The sequence below is a fragment of the Haematobia irritans genome, chromosome 5 (genome assembly GCF_050003625.1).
Source record: "Haematobia irritans isolate KBUSLIRL chromosome 5, ASM5000362v1, whole genome shotgun sequence".
Taxonomy (NCBI): Eukaryota; Metazoa; Arthropoda; class Insecta; order Diptera; family Muscidae; genus Haematobia; species Haematobia irritans.
Genome location: NC_134401.1, coordinates 172,656,451 through 172,679,591, shown reverse-complemented (window position 1 = coordinate 172,679,591; position 23,141 = coordinate 172,656,451). Strand labels below are relative to the sequence as shown.

The 23,141-nt window shown below is 33.3% G+C and overlaps 1 protein-coding gene and 2 long non-coding RNA genes across 3 annotated transcripts; 1 reads left to right on the top strand and 2 right to left on the bottom strand.

Annotated features, from left to right (window-relative positions):
• The first annotated feature begins 2,068 nt into the window (after window positions 1-2,068).
• Window positions 2,069-17,786, top strand: LOC142238418 (uncharacterized). Its single transcript, XM_075310056.1, has 8 exons — window positions 2,069-2,489; window positions 9,888-10,123; window positions 12,211-12,432; window positions 12,588-13,530; window positions 14,122-14,297; window positions 16,230-16,672; window positions 16,735-16,833; window positions 16,898-17,786. The coding sequence occupies exons 2-8, from the start codon at window positions 9,919-9,921 to the stop codon at window positions 17,096-17,098; spliced, it is 2,289 nt and encodes a 762-aa protein (XP_075166171.1). The 5' UTR covers window positions 2,069-2,489; window positions 9,888-9,918; the 3' UTR covers window positions 17,099-17,786.
• A 1,605-nt stretch (window positions 17,787-19,391) lies between these two features.
• Window positions 19,392-20,831, bottom strand: LOC142238419 (uncharacterized). Its single transcript, XR_012722720.1, has 3 exons — window positions 20,434-20,831; window positions 19,955-20,368; window positions 19,392-19,890 (listed from the first exon to the last, which is right to left on the bottom strand). It is a non-coding gene; the product is annotated as an uncharacterized LOC142238419 (long non-coding RNA).
• Window positions 20,832-21,507: 676 nt separating this feature from the next.
• On the bottom strand, window positions 21,508-22,400 carry LOC142239308 (uncharacterized). Its single transcript, XR_012722986.1, has 3 exons — window positions 22,040-22,400; window positions 21,871-21,975; window positions 21,508-21,805 (listed from the first exon to the last, which is right to left on the bottom strand). It is a non-coding gene; the product is annotated as an uncharacterized LOC142239308 (long non-coding RNA).
• Window positions 22,401-23,141: the final 741 nt, after the last annotated feature.

The window sequence follows — 23,141 nt, the reverse complement described above, 5'->3', positions numbered from 1 at the left end:
ACAATATCGTACGTGCTAGAACAATGTTACTGACATTCAAACGAAATTTTGTATTATTACAGTTTTGCGATGTGTGTGAAGATAAATTCGAAATTTGCAGGAAAGACTTAGCAGAGACATAAACCATATCTTTAAATACTAATTTAATGCAAAAACTAAGCCGCGTGCGGTATAAAGACTTAATTCGTTCGAAAAGGCTTGAGCTCAGCTTTTATAAAGTCTTCAGTAGAAAATATTTTGTGAAAAGCACCAATTTGCAAAATTCAACACATTTTTACTGTACAAATTTGCGCTTTTCAAAAAATCTTTAGTGTTTATAAAAGCTGTGCTCTAGCCGTTCCAAATGAACTTAGTCTCTAGTTTTAGCTTAGTTTTTGTAGTAGCTAAATAGTACACATACAAATTTGAAGAACTAAATACTTATTTAAGGATTTGGTTTGTGTCTCGGCTAATAATTAATCTTCACACCTATAGTTTTGCGATATATGCTTAGCAAAAATACCTAAATATTTCTATAAAATAGCGAACATTTCGCTAGAAGTTGATTTCGTATCTGTAGTATAAAAATCTTTATATACCAAAAAAATTTACACACTGGTTCTTTAAAATTTTACACAAACATCTAGATAAATTTTTAATCAGGCCTGATATGCATCATATTCCAATTAATTGGTAACAACTTCAACTTTAAAAGCGCTTCCTGAAGATGCACTCCCAATGATGGTCTTTATTTTAACTACCCAGGAAGTTTGTTTAATTCAATTTTTTATAACTTGGTTTTTTCATACTTTTACCCCCCATTTTCATGAAGCTCCGTTAGTGCGAAAATTTTTCCAATTAAAATCTTAATTGAGTTATAAAAAATATTCAATTAAAAATTTAATTGTTTAACCATTTTTTTTAATTGAAACAAAAATTTTAATTTTTTAATTGGATTAATTAATTTTTTAATTGACTTTCAATTAATTTTTTTAATTGATACTATCATTACCGTGATTGAAGACATTTCAATTAAAAATTAATTGGATCAATTAATTTCGTGATTGACGCCCATTTTCATGAATCCCCGTTACTGCTCCGTTAGCTAACGAACTTTTAAACCGTACTACGGACTAGAGGTGTGCACGTGAGTAATATTTTACTCACGCTCACGCACACTCACGACGGAAAAATCTTACTCACGCAAACTCACGCACGATATTGTTTGATAGGTCTCACGCACACTCACGAAAAGAAAAGAAAATTTGTATTCACGCACACTCACGCACGAAAATACCGTGACTCACTAAAAATACCGTGACTCACGAAAAATATCGTGACTCACGAAAAATGTCGTGACTCACGAACAATTTTTTGAGTAATTTACTTTAGCGACGTATCTGAAAACATGAGAATTATTAAAATCGAGAGCGTTATTGCACGCTTAACATTCCAATTGTCACTAAAATTTTAATGAATTTAACTCTTAAGCTTTTTATGTTGGTGAGCGGGATTATTTTCGTGAGCGTAAATCTTTACTCACGCACACTCACGAAGAAAATATTTTCGTGACTCACGCTCACGCACGACATTTTGGTTTGTTAATCACGCACACTCACGCCGTTGCCATGAGCGTGACTCACGACTCACGCGTGAGTCACGAAAATTTTCGTGAGTCACGACAATTTCGTGTCACGTGCACACCTCTACTACGGACACATCTGACATCTTGCTTATATATTCCATATGTCAGTTAGGATCTTAACTGCTGAAAAATTCTCAGTTGAAATTAACCGGAGAGAAGCTATTTCAATTTTACTTTCTGTTAACTGCAAGTTAAAACCTAACAGAGCTATATGAAAATGGCCGTGAAAACAATAAATATAATGAATTTTAACCTTAAAAATTCATTATTTTAAACCATACTACCATTTGAAAAATATCCGACATTATGTGTCATTAATGTGCTTTTCGCAACTTCAGAGACATTGGCAACTTCTTTTTTTGTTGATGACTGCGCGCGCATATCGATTTAGGATAAAAACATTAAAGAGCAAATATCAACAATAAATTCAAGACCAGAAAGCACGAAGGAACGTGTACGAAAAAAACAATAACAAATAAAAGTGGATAAATTCTTCTCCCCTCTTCATTCATGGATAGGAATGTGCTAAATAATGAATGGTAGTATGGCGACAAGTGTTCGTTCTTATCCTCAAGTAAATGAATCTGTATTTACATAAAATACGTAAGCATCTCGAGAGTCGTGCTCATTCGTTAATAAGTACCCGAAAGGATAACACCGACCGACCAGCAGCGTCCTAGTGGCGTTGTCGCTCTAACACATTAGTAAAGCAAGAAATAGTGAAAAGAAGAGTCCTTAACATAAAAATAATTCTGCAAGAAAAAGAAGTGTATTGTATTGTGTTAAACCTTTCAGTGTTTGAGGCTAGATTGAAAAATAGAATATTTTTTCAAACGGAACAGAAAGCATTTCATTGGGGGTAAATGTAAGTACAATAATTCTAGAACCTCTAATAACCACCTACCCAGCATCTACCTTTTGAGCATTAAAAATTCTTATTATATAAAGTGAGTGGCTGCTGTCTCCAATTTGAAAAGGTTAAATGTCATAAAGCATCCGTAAGATATATGAATGTCATTGTAGTCCAACAATATATGGACTATGTAAAGTGCGTATATGTGATAATAAATGTGGCGAATTTTCATATGGGGTTACTTAGTATCTATATGTCATTCCATTGAAACCTTATAGTCAAAGGATTTCTTGTGTGCGTGAGTTTCAAGGAATGTTCTTCAATTTATTTTATCGTTTCTGTCTGTGCTCATAGACTCAAAGCTCTTATTATATGTCGTAAATTTATTATCCCTTCTCTAAGAATGTCCAACATTATTATTAATTTTAAAATTGGTTTTTATTTCTCCAAAAAGACAACAAAATTGTCATTCCTAATTGTGAAGAAACCTCTTTTAAAGTGTCATCATTCACTCATTCACATATCCTGTGAACACCAGCTATAGAACAAATAGGGTGGGGTAGGACAGGGATACATTTAATTAATTTTTTGTTGAGAAATACTGCCCTAGAACCAAGTCACCACCAAGTATTCAGTATTACATTGCTAAATTTGTTACTTGCTACTGTCGGAATTGTATTCGTATTGGGTAACGCAAATAATATGATACCTGTTGATAGATACATTTTTCACCATATATAATGTGTGTGTGTGTCTGTGAATGTAACGGCATTGTTAGTATACAAATATTGTCTTGTAATATCTAATAGTCCTTTTATCGTCTTTTCCAAGAATTGATTTACAAAAAAAAAAACTAAACATTTTTAGGCTTGTTTGTAAGAAATAAAGATGTAGACAATGTTTGTAGCAAAACAAACAAATTTTTACACCCAAAGAAATTTGTTAGTTAACGCAGCAGAAAAATCACCTAAAACAACAGAAAGTTTGCTGAAACAGCAAATATTGATTGAACATGATTTAGTTTGTCTGCAACCACCAAAAAAGAACTAATTTTGGGCCTAACGTAATAATGAAAATATATTAGAATATGTACTGTATTTGTTAAATAATCTGAAGATTTCTCATATCAAGGTGTAACAGCAAACAAATTGTTTTTGGGATTTTATAGGGCAGGAATCCACAAAAAAAACTTTTTGTGGTGCTTGAAAATACTTTTGGTACTATTTTGGAACCAAAAAATTTTACGAAATATTGTACGTTTGATCGCAAAGTACAAAAATATAACAGCAAACACCGTCTGCTGCGATTTTAGCAGATATCCCTGTTATATATAAAGGTTTTTGTTCCCATATACATATATCTAAATCTGACTCGATCTGGACTAAATTTGTTAGACTTCTACAAAATCTATTGTGAAAATTTAAGCCCTGGCGTGAAACACAATGTTACCAAAAAAATATGGCAAATATTTAAATCTGCATAACTTTTTAGGCAATTTCGCAAAAGTCTATTTATAATTTATCGGCTGATATCTATGTATTAGAAGTATACGCAAATTTTTGAATAAGCAGTGGCGATTTTACAAGGGAAATGTGGTATTATATGGGAGCTATATCTAAATCTGAACTGATTTCAACCAAATTTGGCATGCATAGCTACAATGTGAATTCTGCTCCCTGAGCTCCCAAAATTAGAATCTATATCGAGAACGTTAATTTTACTCCCTGTACAAAATTTAAAGCAAATCAGGCTTAAATTCTGGCTTCTGGGCCATATTGGTAGATATCGGACGAAAGATATGTATGGGAGCTATATCTAAAACTGAATCGATTTCTACCAAAATCACTAGGGTTCTATTCTGACCCAAAACACATACTAGTGCCAAGTTTGAAGTCGATTGGACCTAGACTTTGACCACAAAAATACGTTCACAGACGGACGAACAGACGGAAATGGCTAGATCGACTCAGGGGCCGACCCTGAGCAATATTGCGAAATACACCATATGTCTATCTCGCCTCCTTCTTGGTGTTGCAAACATATGCACTAACTTATAATACCCTGTTTCGCAGTGTGGCGCAGGGTATAAAAAAATAGACCGGGTCACATCAAGAGAATAAGTGGGACATGGCAGAAGTTTGGTAGCAAAATCCCACCAATTTCACCCAAGCGAGAGGGCAGTTATCCGATGTGTTACAACGTTGAAAGATAAATTGTGCCGTGTTTCTTCAATTCAACGACAAATCGATCGGAGATTTGTGATCATTTTACCCTTCTCAAAGTTCCCGAAGAGGATCACATCTTATGAATCCCAAATGATGGAGAAAATTAGACTACTATTTCGAACTAAATAAAAAGTTTGAAATTGTAAAAAAAAAAACAACAACAAAAAGGAAATACAACCGGAAAGAAAACGCGATAAAAATAAGTAAATATTTTTCGACAATAAATTCAAAAAAGAATAATAATTCATTTCTTTCTTCTGAATGAAAATTTCGAATTTTGGAGAAACACGTTAAAATTAGAATTTATAAAAATGCCTTTAGCACCATATATTTTAAAGATGCATACAGTCTAAATTTTACATTTCTGTGAATTTAGTAAAATTTTATACTTTATTTGATGAAAGTAACTTTTCTAAAATTTTACGAGCATACATTTTATTCCGGTATGTAGTTTTTGTTAAAATTCCTGTTGTATGGCAATAAAGAAGTTCTATTAAAAGTGCCTATGTACTTTATTGGGTGGTAGAAATTTCACTAGAACTGCATAAAAATAGAGATAGGCATTTCCAAATAATTTTCAAAACGAAAATTCGACATTTGAATTTCGAAACAAAGTCAATATTTGCAAACATTTTAAAATATCTTGAAGTAAGCTTTTCGGCATAAGAGGATCGAAATGAAATTGATTATCCAATTAGATACGAAATTTCTCATTTAAAACCAGAATATTACATTGAAAGTAGATTTTTATTCAACAACAAAACTCTATTAGTAGATTTTGAGCTACAACAAAAAATATTATGAATTTTGCTAAGACAAAAATGTGAATTAGTCGAATTTGGTAAACTCATTTGGTCAACTCTGAAAACTAAAAAAAATGTTAACCATTATTCTTTTGATAAAAAAAGTAAATTTCCGTCTAATTTATCCCTACTTTGTTATCAAATATATATGAAACTATATTATATATGTGAGAGGAATTCATTGTAAGTAGAAAGCCATATATCTCCATGATGCCCACTCATTTTCTCATTGTATGTGTATTAGATTTCAGGTGTGAGGTATTATTTGCCATTCCGTCTATACTAAGGATGCCAGCCGGGTACAGTATATGACACTCATCTCTAATGAAATATTTTATGAAAAGCTTTAGATGATGGAATTTTTCTTTACATTTTCAACAAATATTTGTGGGAGCCTGCATTCATCCCTCATCAAAACTATAGCTTATACTCGTAACCACCACATAACTGTGTTGATGTCATTAAGGAGTAGAGGAAGACGTACAATGACATTCCAAACCCTCAATTCTGTGCTAAGAAGTTTGGTTCGTATAATCTCCTTAATTGTACGTGATGGAATGCCTAAAGTATTGCTATACAAATTAAGAAAATATATTGGTATTAATAAAGGCAATGGATCACAAAAGTAGGTAAAGAAAAAAGTAAGAAATTGAAATGGGAAGAAAATACATATTTTGGTTTTTGTCAAATGGATTAAACTTTATTTAACTTTTTTGTAATGGAAATATTGAAGACAATATTTGTAATGGGATATTGAAGACAATTTTTAAAGTAATTGGTGAAAATTTAAACATGGGTTTATTCTCAAGAAAGTTTAGTATCACGAAATAAATAATTCCAACTAACCCTAAAAAGCTAATTTTTTTTAAAGTGGGGGAACACCTCATATTGATATGGAACGTTGACTCCTGAATTTAATGGACGCAATAAAGCCCCAAACAATTTTGTTGATGCGATGTTTCATAATATGGAGGTTTATGTCGCTACTCCACCAATTAATGTTCAATGTGTCCATTAAACATTTTATATTCGTTAGATATTCTGATATTGTATTTCTCCAATTCTTGAATTATTGATAATTGGAAAATTCAAATACAGGTCGATTACAATAAAAACAAGTTTGTAACATTGCCCAGCAAAAACTAGGTAACCACATCTCATTACAATTGACATTACCAGGAGTAAAGCTGTCATTACACGTTGCATTACATTGCGGCGAGTTATAATGACTAACTTGTAATGACAAAAATAAATACTTCTCGGTAATTTTCGAATTGTTATTCTCAAATTTTTAGGCAGTTGAAGTTAACGAACTTATAAAATAGAACAAATGATGGTACCATTAGGTATAATTATTCACATAATCGAGCGCTTAAATAAAAAATCAAAAATAATATGTAATATGACGGTAATTCTGAAAAATTTTCCGTTAAGAAATTTTTATCACAAATATTTCATAATAATTGTGTTTAATGACATTATCATATTATGTTTTAAATAAATGCTTTTTTATACCTCATTCACATTACACTTCCAATATGCACTTAAACTAGATTTCAAATGCCATTTGCCTTATAAAAAGGGACTTAAAATCCACTTTTGGTAGATTTCGAACCTAATGTGAATTGACTATTGGATATATTATAACGTAATTCAGGAATCCAACTCCCTTAAACAACCTACATTTATTTCTATTTTAAGTGTGAAATTAATTTGTGTGTAATCTTATTTCGATGATTTATTAGATTTTTTGTTCATTTATACAAAATTCGTTTCTATTCAAGTAGTGCTCCTATTACAGCATCACTCGCCATATTTTGATCCATTGTAATCGGCGACAGAAATCAATATTTTCGAGATTTGGTTGGCTGAGACAATAAGTGGCTATTTTGCAAACTTTGGTGTATCTACGAATAAGTCATTACATATTAGGTGATTATATGCTTTAAATGCACTACTTATTTTATGGCCGAAAGTATGCCTGGGGAGAAGTACTTTCCTTCTAGGACATGCGTATGTAAATGTAATCCGAAGCGATGCCGATTAATAAGAGGTTATTAATTTTAAAATAGGCTTACCTACAAGATTACCGGGTAATGAGAGTTTTTGCTGGGTGTATTTCTAATTTACAAGCTTTTGTATGAGAAATAAATGTCAACTCTGTTTACATTCCAATTGCTTTCAATCTGCTGTACCGTTAAAATGCAACGGTATTTTAAGTTTTATTCTCAATCATTTCTTTCAAATCATTTGTGAGATCACTCTTTTTTTCTCACTAACAGCAAAGATTTTAAATTTACAATTCTCTCTGTTCAAAATTAAAATGTGTCTCATAGCCCTCTTGACATTTGGTCTCTTATTCTCAGAGCACAAGACTGTGTCTTCTCAATTAGATTGTCTTTGATCAACATATTAGTAAGGGTTTGCCAACTTCCAGTTAATTGGGTAATATTTATATCTGAACATTATAAAAGAGCTGAACTAAAAAGTAAATACCACATCGGTTCATACGGTCGTATGATTAATCAGGTACCATAACGTATACGCTATAGTGGAAAAAGAGTTTTTTGAAAAAAGCCCTGTAATAAAATGTTCGCTACCCATAGGCATAATCTTGTAATTCAAAGTCGGTTTTGTATTGAAGAAAATAATTTATTAATGTTTCGTTCTAAGGTTTTTTCACAGAATTAAAAATTGTGTATATCAAGAAAAATTAATATACTATATGTATTGAAAATAAAGCCTACTTATATAATTTAAATTAAGAAAGAACACAGTTGTGTATTAACCAGTATTTTCAATACATACATTCGTTAATTACTCCAACACCATGCTTACTATACTCTAAGGATTGTTTAGATTTTTTTAAACATATTGTTGGTTTAGGTCTATTCTCGCACAGTGCCGAGAATAGAGCAATTCTTTCTCATAGCCCTCTACAGCTTGACATTTATTCTCTTATATTCAGTGCAGTATTGGGGATTTTTTCTTGAATGGGGACGAAATTTCTGAGTTGAGGGCTTGGGAATATGGTGGGGAATTTCCATAAATTTGGAGATTTTCCCATTTTCATATCTCCAGTATTTGGAAGACGATCACAAGTCTCTTGGTGTTGTGGTTCGAAACATTGATCTTATTGCAGCTTGGAGGATTTGACAAAAGTTTAATTTTTAAATTAGTACTGATTTTCCACAGTAGAGCCTTGTTATACTTAAAAAAAAAACATGGGAATTTTTGTGAGGAATTTAAATTTGGGAATTTTTGGGGACGGAAACATCATAATTTGGGGAAAAGAGCCAGAAAATACTGGCAACACTGATTCAGAGCACAAGACTGTATCTTGTAACTAGATTGTCTTTGGTTAGTCTTTCAAATGGGATGCCTTATTTCTATGTAGGATAAATTGACGTAGTTTTCCCGTAAAAATTATCCCGTCAAAACTTGCAAAAGAGTAAGAAAGGATTTTATTCTCTTTGCTAACATTATCAGAAATGTACGGGAATGCCTACCAGTATCAATTTATCTTGAAACTTCTCTATTTTTAAAATGTCGAATTTAATCTCTATCTCTCGCTGGCTCTCTTTCGAACGAACGACTTCCAGTAAAAAATTGTGATAATTATTACAAATGATCGATACTAGAATATGTATTTCAAAATATTGTTTTTCTTCATTATTTCCTGGTCTTGCTCAAAAAAAAAAAACAAAAATTAAAAAAATAATTTCAACTCAAGACCAGCCTTGACATTAAAAAAAAAACAATTGATTTTCAGTATGAAATAACACCAACATAAATCAGCATAATTCTGAGTATTATGTTAAAATTGAAAATTTGTTTATTTTAGGAGGTCTTCATTTGAGCAAAGAGATCCCAAGTACTAGTTAATTTCAATAAAACAAAAACATATTACAAATTCATTAAATGAGCTACAGAGTGTGTCACTGGAAGGAGACCTTTTCAAAAATCAAAAATATCAATACATTTTAAAGATATTTCCATTATACCCCCTTTTTTACAACAATGCCTACAAACACCAATGTATTTCGTTTCCACAACCTACAAATGAGTAAACCCGTCGATAACTTTTAAAGGATAAATAAAGCATCCTTGTTAAAAGTAATTTTTGCCTCTTGTTCAAACTTCATTAAGCACTGAAGGCACGTTTTTATTATGCAAATGAGAGGACACCCTTCTGGATTTTTTAATTTGATTTAAACTTACAAGGACATTGCCAACAGCTTTTTGCAACAAAACATGAAAACAACTCCTATGAATAATAAATTAATGGTTCGTTATAATTTCTGGTTCTCCTTAACGTTTATCCGGCCTACTAATCTTTATCTTATTTGTTTTCTTGTTGTATTCTTACCTTTTCTATGTAGATTTTAACCTGTTGCAGAAAAGCCCACTGAAATGAGGGATAGCTGTGTAATTTTGTTCATTTTATGGATGGCATCCACATCAAGTGGATGGGCACAACGTTCACCGTTTTCCTTACAGGCAGCTGTGGATGAATTACATCGTCAAGAATATCCCTTGAATTCTCCACCGGGCCAACAACAACATTATATGGCAGGAGCATTTGGTTCATCTGCTGATCAAGATTATTGGGATGAAGGTATGTTTATTCAGAATTATGAATTATGTTGTAACGCTGTGTTGCTTCTATTTTGCTTGCTTAACACTTTCATCTGTGATGTATGAAAATTCACGCCATATTGATTTAACCTGGTTTCATTTCAAGTCATTGTGGGTAGTATGTAAAAAATCACAGATTAAGGTATAAGGACATTTTCTCAGTGTTCGATTGATAGGTAGTTTTATTTGTGAATATATTTTTTTTCTCTGTGAATGTCCATTCCTTACACAAAAATTTTTTCTGATTCAATCATGAAATTAATTGATCCAATTAATTTTTTAATTGAAATGTCTTCAATCAGAGGAATGATAGTAGCAATTAAAAAATTACTTGAAAGCCAATTAAAAAATAAATGATACTAATTATTTTTGAGATTGATTTTTGTGTCCACTAAATATTTTTTTGAATCAATTAAATTGTTAATTGAATATTTATGTTAAACTCAATTAAAACTTTAATTGAAAAAAAAAATCCTGAAATATTTTTCTTTGTAGAGAAATTGTTAACTTAATCAGACAAATATTTCCGATATGATTTATTTTCTAAGAAAACCCGCAATCGAACACCAAGAAAATTGATCGTTGTGTAGGTGTTTTTGTGCTTGGTTATTTGCTTTATGTATTTCCGATCACGTTTTTATATGCTGGTTGTTATAACGTCACTGTCGCTTTTCCATTTTTTAAGATTGTTTCTGTATCCATAGGAATCATTATCGGCAATAACATATCGCTCCCATAAGAAATACATGACTGAGAAAAATGTGTCATAGACAGACAATCGAAATTTCCGCCGGGGCTTCAATTTGCAAAGTCCATAGAAGCCCATGATTAAAAGTTCCATTTACATGCCGAAAAGACGATTCAATTGTAATGCTATTTAAATTTTGTTCCATGAAGTATGAAACTTTAGCGAAATTTATGCAAAATCCTATATGTGTCTCTAGCGGAAAATTTCGCTACACATAAGCCATTCTTGACTCCAACAATAGCTTGGACTCTAACAATAGCTACTTGTGGTTTTCCAACCATATATATCGCACTATCACGCTTGACCCTGTTTCTGAAGGCAATATATCAAATTGCTTTTGTAAGCTGGCAAACAATAACGTGAAGTGTCACTGGAACAAATCTCTTAGCTGTCAGACGAGCGGTTTAGAAATAATGGCAACCTGAAGTTGGCCACATCTATGTATTTGCAACCGAAAATTCCGAGAGGAGTTATTACCAACTATTTGTTGTTATCGACTCATAAATTTAACCAAAAAATTTGGTGAGGACGATGTTATCGATTGTTAACATGTTCTCCCATGGGAGAGCTGTCTTATGGCGGCGACATAAATTTCGAGTATAGGCGCTAAAATCAGTACACAGTATAAAATTATGCCTTGCTCTAGTTGCGAACGAAAATTCTGTGAGACGTTGTTATCGATTGTTTACTTTATGTTCCAATAAGAAATACATTGGAAAACTGCATTATAGGCACGCAACAGGAATTTTCGTTAGAGCTGCATACCAGGTGAACTAGTCAAACTAGCTCACCGCAACAACTGCTTTATCAACACGTAAACGAAGTTTCCTATAACTTAATTTGGGACGGTATTTAATATTATCATACATAGAATAAAATGGTATACCTTTTATTGTGTATGTGCAAAGCACACCATATTGATCTTATGGTCAAAATTTACAGTTGAACTGCTTTATGGGTTTCCTAATACTCATCAGAATCCAAGAGAGAGAGAGAGAGAGAGAGAGATCTAAATTAAAATAGATTTTTTACAAGACGTCGAAATGTAATATCCGCTTCATGAACGTGCAGACATGAATACAATAGATGCATAAATATTTATGAGACATTTGTACACTCTTGTAGACATTGATAGCACTACACACATACTTGCATGTCCTCAGCTGTAATCCATCCACCCTAGACGCCTTTCCTAACAATGTGTTGCATAAGCTATAAACGTCACTGCTTCTGCCCATCATGTATACCTCCTCATATCACTGACTATAAAAAAATACCTTTCCCCAATGTTCCTCCTTTCCGTTCTTCCTCCTTTACAGACGCCGCATACACGTTCAACACAAAGAAACAACGAAATCGCATAAATAAACAACTAGCAAAATACTTGGAGCGTGAAAATTACGAAGCCGACCATGGTGGCTTGACTCTTGGTCCCTTTGGTGGTTATGAATTTGATGCCGATAGCAATAGACTTTCCTTGCCCCCATATACTGAAGAACGTAAACGTTCGTCAGTGTTTAGGGAGCGAAGTAGTTTGTACGGTAAGTAATACTATAGTGGGATAAATTTTAAGACGGACCTAGAAGTCAATTTCAAGATTTATTGCCCATGCTCAAGGATAGGCATATGATGGAAACCAATTTCAGATGAGTTTTTCTAATCCACATTCTATGTTATCTCCACCATTTTCCAATAGATGATGGGCCTGCTTCAATTTTCCGTGAACGTGATATTCCAGACCCTTTGGATCGCACAGAACTAACGGATCAATTTTTGCGTGAAATCGAAAGTCCTCGAGAACGTCTGCATCAAGATCGCAATAATGTCTTGCGTAATCTATTGGACAAATACCAACAAGAAAATAATGAAATGGACAATGGTGATATCTACGAGGAACAAAAGAAACGTATGCGTATGCCACCCTATTATATGCTAATGCAAAAGAAACGTTCATACCCGGTATTGCCATGGTTGCCGGTAGAACGTAAGAAGCGTTTTCCAGTCGCCAAGAGATCAACCAGCAATCATATAGCAAATTATGGTCCTATAAGTAGTTTGGGTAAGACTGATGAAAATGTTGAGCGAGAGTTAAGTGAACTTTTCGGTAGTGCCAGTGATGAGAAAAAGAAACGTTCTATAGATGATAAACACACACAGGGAACAGCTACGCCTACACCAGATGCTACTGCCTCCTCTATGACAGATATGCGTTTGGAGTCGAACAAAAATTCCACCATCACTGAGGAGAAGAAATCGTTAACGTCTACTTCCACTGCAGATACAGATCACCATCAGCATGCAGGACATACAATGGCTGAGCATAAGCATGGAAAACGTAGTAACCATCCAGAATCGCATGAAAGTCACGAAGAAGACGCCGCCGAAGAAGAGGAGGAAGATTCTGATGAACATGAAAGTGAGGAGGAAGACGAACACGACCATGAGGAGGAAGAAGATGAGGCAAAGAAGAAAAAGAAACGTGATGTCCCTGCATCAGCGAAACGTAAACGGGATGCAGTTCATTTGAGACGAACAATGGACGATTTGACCATGCGCAGTAAGAAATCTATTGATTGGTCAAACTATTTTGGATTAGATCGCAAAAAGAAGGCAATGAGCATTGGAGATTCCAACAAAACGTGAGTAGCGACATTTAAACGAATCCTAATTGAAATTTTGCTCCCATAAGAAATGCAGTGAAACCTCTCAAACTTGGAAAAACTATGAAAGCGAGCACATCTCAAAAGTGGACAAATTTTAAAATCATCCTCTTATAAGTGGACAGCTCCCAAATGTGGGTCCACTTCTCAGAGGTAGTGGACACTATACACAGAAGCAATGTATTATTGGCGCACAAAAGAAATTTCCGCTAGAGTTGCATACGGGGCTTTAAGGCCTGTATGCACCTCTAGCCGAAATTTCCGCAACCCATATGAAATGCATTGCCATATTTGCTAACGAAAATTCCTTGAAGCGTTATTATCGATTGTTTACATTTTGCTTCCATAAGCATATATCGCGAAACTGTGTTATCGGTACACAAAGAAATCTCCACTAGAGATGCATCCGGGGTGTTAAGCAAAATCTGTTCACAAAATGTGCAGTGAAACTGCATTATCGACCATCAAGCTACTTATTCCCTTGAAAATATCAACTCAATTATTTAAATTTAACAACAACAGATACATTTAACATTTTTACTACATGTTTATATATTTTTTATATTATAGAACCGATATGAAAAAACGAGATGCTGAAGAAGGTCTCTCACCATCTGCTTCCGAAGACAACGACAAGAAGAAGCGTAATATAGACCCCACTAAATTGGAAAACATGAATAAGAAGTTGCAAGCCATCGAGGATTTTATAATTAGTGAAACCATTAAGTACACTGGAGCCCATGAAGGTAAGTTTTATGAATTTTCTCAGTTGGAAAAATTTCAAATTTGTAGCAATGTTTTTTTTCTTTTTTTTTAAAGTCTGCTGAAAAAAGTAGTCTGTGTAGTTTAGTGCAATTTCAGTCACCCATAGGAAATACATCGCTATTTTTGCTCATGAAACTACCGATCGAAGTCATTATCAACCATTTAAGTTTTATCTAGATAAGGAATACATAGCGACAGGGTTTAACTCGACAACAAGCGAATTTTGGGCATTAAAGTACGGTATGCAATTGTGGCGAAAATCATGTTGCATGCCAATAAAGCAGTTTTACAATATACTTCTTTATCGATAACAATCGCGGAATGTATGTCCACAAATTTCTTATGGATGGCAGAAATTTTCGAAAAACGAATATCTTCATATATCTCCGTATATCTCAAACCCAGGGATGTTAACTTGCGAAATAATATACCTGCCTTTTTTCAATGGTTTTATCTAGGATTGTATGCTCAAAACAAAGATTTCGCATATATATCACGCTACCGTTTATTATATAGAGTAACAGTTTTTCGTGCGAAAGCGTGATCTTAGTACTAGGCTTTACGAGATAATCGATAACGTCCCCCTAATGAGAATTTCGCTTAGCAACGTAGCAATAGAGGGTGACTGATATGTAAACCAGTATATAGATAGATATTTTTTAATTTTATTGTCTAAAGGAAAAAATGTCAGAAGTAGCATACAATTTTAGAAAAAATTTAGATTTGCTCGAGTTGGCAAACTTTTGGCTCGAATTATGGCCTTCAAACGACTGATAAAGCCATCGCACACTTTACAAAAACGGCTCTGCGGTATTTTGGCTCAATTCCTGCGAAGTGTCGTCTAGATCGACAATTTGGTATTTTTTAGTGCCAACCCAGTTTCGACCAAACACCAACAAGTTTTTCAGCGGTGGATTATTCCACCTCAGTAATGCTGGTGACTTTTCTGAGTGTTTCAAAGCTTCTCTAAGTGGTTTCACTGCAATGTGGAACGCCTTGCCGTTGAGCTAAGGTTAGGTTAGGTTAGGTGGCAGCCCGATGTATCGGGTTCACTTAGAATATTCAGTCCATTGTGGTACCACATTGGTGAACTTCTCTCTTATCACTGAGTGCTGCCCGATTCCATGTTAAGCTCAATGACAAGAGGCCTCCTTTTTATTGCCGAGTCCGAACGGCGTTCCACATTGCAGTGAAACCACTTAGAGAAGCTTTGAAACTCTCAGAAATGTCACCAGCATTACTGAGGTGGGATAATCCACCGCTGCAAAAACTTTTTGGTGTTCGGTCGAAGCAGGAATCGAACCCATGACCTTGTGTATGCAAGGCGGGTATGCTAACCATTGCACAGCGGTGGCTCCGACCGTTGAGCTAAACATATAATCGGGCAGAACTCAGTGATAAGAGAGAAGTTCACCACTCTGGTATCACAATGGACTGAATAGTCTAAGCGAGCCTAAAATATCGGGCTGCCACTAACCTAACCTAGAGATTTTTGTGTCATTGTGCTGTAGAAATGAAGCGAGGAATCTTATTCTTGGTTGACGCGTTGACCATTCACAGGGTGATGGTGTTGTTGAAATGGTACGAGAAATAAAATATTTATTCACATTAAAATGCTGAAGGCTAAAACGATAGCCACTTTTAATTTCACCCTTGAATTCCATGGTGAATATTTTTTTTTTTGTGATTGCAATAGATCATAATGTTTTTGTAATCTTGTAAACAATAAAATGAACAGTCATTGGAATAAATCTGTCAACTGACATATGAGCAGTTTAGAAATTATAGCAACTTGAAGTTATATACAATACGTATTGGTCACTGGAGGTGCAAACTTAATGATTAACCTCATAATAAATGATTAAAGTTTATTAATTGCTTTTAAAAATAATATATTCGTTAAATGATTTTAGGTATCGGTGACCCCGATGAAATCCAACGTCTAAAGGATCGAGTCCTCTCCCGTTTGGCTACAGCCTATAGTCTAGAGAAAATGCGACGTGCTTTAGAGAAATTGCGTCAGTCAGTGGAAAATGAAAACCACATCATGCATAATATTATTGAACCCGATTCTTCGGATTCATCGGAAAATTCTTCATTGGAGGCAGCTGCCAGGAGGGGCAAAAGTAATCAAGTGGGAAAATCTCTACAATCGTTGGGAGAAGACAAGCTGAACGAAGATATGAAACGCAAAATGAAGAAAAGCAATGGTTTCATGCGTTATCCCGAGGTACCCAACGAGTTTGGGGATTTTGAAGAAACTCTTCAAATTCCCAATCGCTACGAAACTCTAAATGATGCCTACTTGGGCAATAAAAACTATATACTTGGAACAAATCAATGCCCAATCCTGGAAGTAAGTCAAACGATATTTGTTGATTGTTCCTCAAAGCATACTTAATTGTCTTTTAATTACAGTCGATGGCTCAACGTTGCCGAGGTGTGGATCTATTGAGTGGTGATATAAATCAGGAACTCTTGCCACTTTGTGGTGTTCATCAGCTATGCTATTTATGCGTAAGAATTCCATATATAAATATTGTCTCATGAGCTACTGTAATTAAGTATTTCTATATCACAGGGAACTTCGCAAATTGCTTGTGATTACCAATATCTTGCAGAAGCTGATGCAGTTTGTGGAACTAGCAACAATAACGATTGTCAGGCAATTGCCCGCTCGGTTTTGATGATTCTGCGAGGTACCCCTGGTCCACAATTAGGACCTCGAGAGTGTGTCAAAAATTCCTGTTTGTTCAGTGCAATGCGAGAAATAGGACTTTAAATATTTATTTTGTTCGTTTTTTGCAAAGGAGCGAATCCTTAATAGGTTGTTGAGATTTTTGTTCCCCATGTCTGTCAACTCCGTGTGTAGGAGTATTCATTCAATCTCCATGTGTTTAGTTTTTAAATATGGACGATGAAATACCATCATCAACCAACGACATTCATAGAGAGATCAAAACGAAACAAATGAAAATCAAAATTAAATTTACTACAAGAGAAAAACAGAATAATTTCTAAATTACAAATCAGTGAGTTCTCCATATAAACCTATCTATAACATAAATATGAATAAAAGTGTGTATTATTTAAAAACAAAAAATTAAATTAAATATACGTTAACTTATTTAGATTACCAAAATCATATATTTTGAAATCGGCAATGTGAATAACAATTGTTATAGGCAACATATAATAGTATGATCATCAACATCATCAGCACTAAGCGGCATAATCCTATTCACTAGCCACGAAGGATATACTACAAGACCCACACACACACACACATTCACAACCCACCCACACATATAATAACAGAAGACACAGACCTAGACGAGAGAAAAGAATCCAATATATTTAAATGTATTTATTAAATGTGAGTATTATATACAATAATAAATGAAATTTAAAAACAAAAATGTTCTCTAGATATTGTTCAAAATAAACGGCAGCTCTTATAATTATAATAATTTTACTTTTTATTATACCTAAATGATATGTGAATGCATTATCCCTGATGATGGTGGAAAATTGGCGTACAATTTGTTTTTCTTAAAAAACATTGATAGAAAGCTTGGAATTTCCTTTTTATTACTAATACCAATATAACAATCGATAATAAGGTCTCATGGAATTTCCAGCAATGTATTTCTTATGAGTAGCTGAAAGAGTTTGATTGTAGGCTCTACGGAAGAATAAGAATAAGTCCTAACAAAAACCCACCTCAGAGAAATTTCTGTTACCCATGAGAAAATCATGGGTTCTTTGCTAGCGGAATTTCCGTTAGAACGATGTTTACGATTATTTACATTTTCTCCCAAAAGGCCGGTATCTACCTCTAACGGAAATTTCCGCTATCCATAAGAAACGCATTGCTATATATTTGCAAACGAAAATTGCGTGAGGCGTTATTATCGAATGTTTAAATTTTGCTCTCATAAGAAATACATTACAAAACTGTGTTGTCGGAATGGAAACGAAATTTGCGATAGAGATGCATACCGGGCTTAAACAAACACGTGACAAAACTGCTTTATCGGTATGTAACTAAAACTTTTGTAAGAGTTCATACTGAGCTTAAATCCCCAACCTCTAAGGAAATTTTGTACTTCTTATGAAAGCAAATCGATAAAAAGGCTTCACGGAATATAGCAATGCATTTCATATGCATGGGAAATAACAATATAACAATCGATAATAAAGTCTTATGGCATTTCTTTAGCGAATCTAGCAATGCATTTCTTATGGGTAGCAGAAATGTGCCCTAGAATTGTATTCTGGGATTTATGTAAGAGTATTGTAACAAAAACGCACCTCAGAAAAATTTCTGCATGGGTACTTTGCTAGTGAAATTTCCATTAGAATGATATCAATTATTTACATTTTCTCCCAAAAAGCCTATATGCACCTCTAGCCGCTATTTGCTAACGAAAACTCTTGGAGTCGCTATTATCGATGTTTACATTTTGCTCCCCTAATGCGCTTTACAGACTATCAGTTATTCCGGACGACAGTGCTCGTGTCGAACATATCCCATATATTGTGCACATTATAAGTTAAGTCCGAAGGTATAATCGATACTGCTGCATGTTTATGGGATCGATAACACATTTACTTATTATTTAGTCATCGCCGACAAGTCGTATTGATCCGACACACTGTAAGATTTTTTACAAACACCGACATTCCGTCCGGAAAAACTTATAGTCTGTAAGACGCATTAGAATTCGTCTCTAAATTCTGTAGCGTCCCAATAAACACAAACGTTTGAAAAATACTAAAATTCAATAATTTTTCAAACATTTTTTCAAAGGATTAGGGTAATATTCAAGTTGAGAAATTGTTGAGAAAATCGCGTTCTCAACAAAAAACAGACATTACCCTCAACAGTAAAATTCAACACAATAGCAATAATTTCTCAATTGTAATCCTCAAATTGAAATGCATCGCTACTCAATAATTTCTCAAACAGTTTTCAATGTGAGAAAAATAAAAAATTACCATTGTTGCGAATACTTTCAAACCACAATTTGTATGAAAGTCAATCCTAGTTCTAACTGAAAGTCAATACTAAATTTCTAGGGATTTTGTAAATTTTATTATTTTTTTCGTTAACAAATATAATAATCTTAAAAATAACATTAATAATATATAAAAATAATAATATAATACCAATCAAAATGTAATTATCTTATTAAAAGTATTAATAAATAAAACTATGAATACAACTTTAAATATCTTAAACATTTTTACATGTATAATTCCATTTCCTCCATAATGTTGGTGTCATTAATATGCTGGCAATTTGAAATAATTACTATCGAGGAACTTGCTGGCTTGTGTGTTAGAATAGATTCCAGCAAGAGGAAATCACAAAATATCAAACTGATGACGGGATGTAAATTGATGTAATGCACATTTTCATCCAGAAGTTCTTGATATAGGAATTGTTGCACTTTGGTTTAATTGATTGCACTTTGTAAGTTTTCTGAAAAGTTTTCTTTGTTGTTTCCTTCATCGGTTTTTCATCGGCCAACATCTTCCAAGAATATACCATCCAATGATTTTAGTTTTCTGCAAAACAATCGAGTTTTGTGATTTCCATTATGTTTTCATTTCACTTTTTATTTTGACTTACCAATTTGTATTTCTTCCAACTGACCACGTACTTCGTGATTTCCTCAAGAACGTTGGTGTTACAAAATTGTTGTTATTAAAATACTGGCAATTTTCAGGAACTTGATGTCCAGATAATTGGAATAAATTTCCAGCAATTTCAATTCACAAAATAACAAATTAAACCGATGATGCGATATAAATTAAACTATATCACATCGATAGTTTAATTTATATCGCATCATCGGTTTAATTTGTTATTTTGTGAATTGCGAATTATCATCCAGTAGTTGTTGATATGGAAAAGCATAAATACCAAGTTTTTTTGGTTGCACTTTGATTTATGGAAACTTTCTCTTCTCGATAAGCCACTACCATTTTTCATCGGCCAGCCTCTTAATGTGTCCACGAATCAGCATCCAAATATTTTAGTTGTCTGCAAAGAGATTTGAGTTTAGTGACTTCCTTAAAGTTTTCATTTCGTGTTTTAGTTTTACTTACCAATTATTATAAGCAATTTCAATTGATTATTAAAAAATTTCCACATTTTTGTATTTCTTCCACGAACTTTGTTGTCCAAAGTAGTATTGAAAACCATGTGGTTTTTTCGTTGCATTTCAGGGTAGTGTTTTGTCAAAGTTTTCTCCAATTATCTTCAACACATTTTCAAAGTTTTCGTCAACATTTTGCCAAATTGGTTGTAATTCGCAAACAATTTGAAGATGAATTGAAGATGAGCTTTTTCAAGTCAAGTTGAATTTATGTTGAAAATGATATTTACCCTCAAACTGAAGAGGTGTTGCATTTGAAAAACGCTCATCCTGTGTTTATCGGGGTGCCGCTTGAGCCAATTGCCTTAAGGTGAGTACTAAGTTCGAGTTTAAGGTGAGTATTAAGTTCGAGTTTAGCCGCTAATTTTCACTGAAGTGAAAACTAAATCAGTAAAAAAGTTGTACAATTATACATATTTGTTGCAGATTTCATTATAACTTGATGGGGAATATCCCAAAGCAAATTTTTACAACGCAATAAACACAAACGTTTGAAAAATGCTAAATTTCAACAATTTTCCAAACATTTTTTCAAAGGATTAGGGTAATATTCAAGTTGAGAAATTGTTGAGAAAATCGCGTTTTCAACAAAAAACAGACATTACCCTCAACAGTGAAATTCAACACATTAGCAATAATATCTCAAGTGTTATCCTCAAATTGAAATGCATCGCTACTCAATAATTTGTCAAACAATTTTCGATGCGAGTCAAATTCAAAATTAACATCGTTGCAAATACTTTTCAACCTAAATTTGTATGAATGATATCCCCACTTCAAATTGAAAGTCAAAGCCAAAATTCTATGAATTTTGTATAATTTATTCATTTTATCAAAATAAAATATATAATAATACACTACACTACATAATACACTACAATACCAATCGATAAATAATAATCTTATTAAACATATCAACAAATAAGAACAAAAAAAAAAACAACAAAACTTTAAATATCTTAAACATTATTAGTAAACACTTTTGCATTGATAATTCGTTTTCCTTCCTTTTGGTGTCATAAAACAGCATTAAAATTTATTAACCTGTGGGCAATTTGAAATTAGGAACGTACTGGACCGCGTGTTAGAATTGATTTCCAGCAGAAGGAATTCACAAAATATCCATTTTAAACTGATAATAACATATGAATTAAACTGACGATGTGATGCCCATTTTCATCCAGAAGTTGTTGATTTCAACAATTTGTTGTTTTTAACAATGTAATGTTTCTGGAAACTTTTTCTTGTCGATAAGCCACTCATATTTCATTGGTCGTCTTCTTAATGTTTGCAAGAATGTAGCATCCAAAGATTTTGGTTTTCTGCAAAGAGATTTAAATTTAGTGACTTCTCTAAAGTGTTGATTTAATTTTTCATATTGACGTACCAATTATTATAAACTATTTGAAGCAGTTCCAGTTAATTGTCCACCATTTTTCATCGGTCAGCTTTTTAATGTTTTCAAGAACGTAGAATCCATAATTTTAGTTTTCTGCAAAGAGATATACATTTAGTGACTTCCTTAAAGTTTTATTTCATTTTTTATTTTCACTTACCTATTTTTATAAACTATTTGGTTATTTGTCTAAAATTTTCCATTTTTTTATTTCTTGCAATTGACCACGAACTTCGTTGCACAAATAAGTATTGAAAACCACATGGGTTTTTCGTTGCATTTTAGGGTAGTGTTTTGTCAAAGTTTTCTCATATTGTCTTCAACAACTTTTCAAAGATTTCGTCAACATTTTGGCAAATTGGAAGTAATTCGCAAACAGTTTGAAGATTTATTGAAGATGAGCTATTTCAAGTCAAGTTGAATTTATAGGGCTGTTTTCTTTTTGCACTGATAACCAGTGCTAAAAGAAAACGCAAAAATGTTATCAGTTCAAATTTCGATTTTGATTGGCAACACTTGGCCCCCAGCTGTCAAATTCAATGTATTGTTTACAAATAAAAATACGCGGTAGAAAATTAATAATAAATTTAAACCATAAAAGTTATTATTTCTCGAAATAATAACTCATTGAGGGTTTGCTGTCTACCTTTCCACAAGCTTTATTGAGATGAGGCAAAACAAAAACAAAACAGACTCGTTGAACAACTCAACAGTGAAGTTGAAAAAAGATTACAAAAATGAATCCAGTTTCCACTGCCGCCGTCAAAGCTAAAATAATTTCGGATGTTCCAATGGAAGTATTCATTTGAAAATGGAATGCAAAATTGTAATACTCAATTGTCTTTTGTGTGGCACTCATTGGGCATAATGGTGGTCTTCAACAATCCGAATTATCGTATCTGGTCGCATATTTGTTGCTTTGGAGAATGATGACACACTTGGTATTCAATTGCAAAAACATCCAGACGTAGACAAGGAATTATTCAAAAAACGATCGATTGTTGTTTGTACCGATGTTGATGTATAGAAGGTGCTAAGCCACCTATTAACGAAAAGTAACCATTAAAAATACTATTTTCGCCAAACACTCAAAATCAGTGAACCCTCTAGGTTACTAAAGCCAATTTAAACTTAATGGGAATATTGTGTTTTGAGAAAGTTTCAACTCTAATAATTTTTTGTGTACGTTTGTTAATCTAACTAAAAACAGGAAAAAATTAACACAAAGAAAACGTAAATATTTAATAAATCCGTGTTTCTCA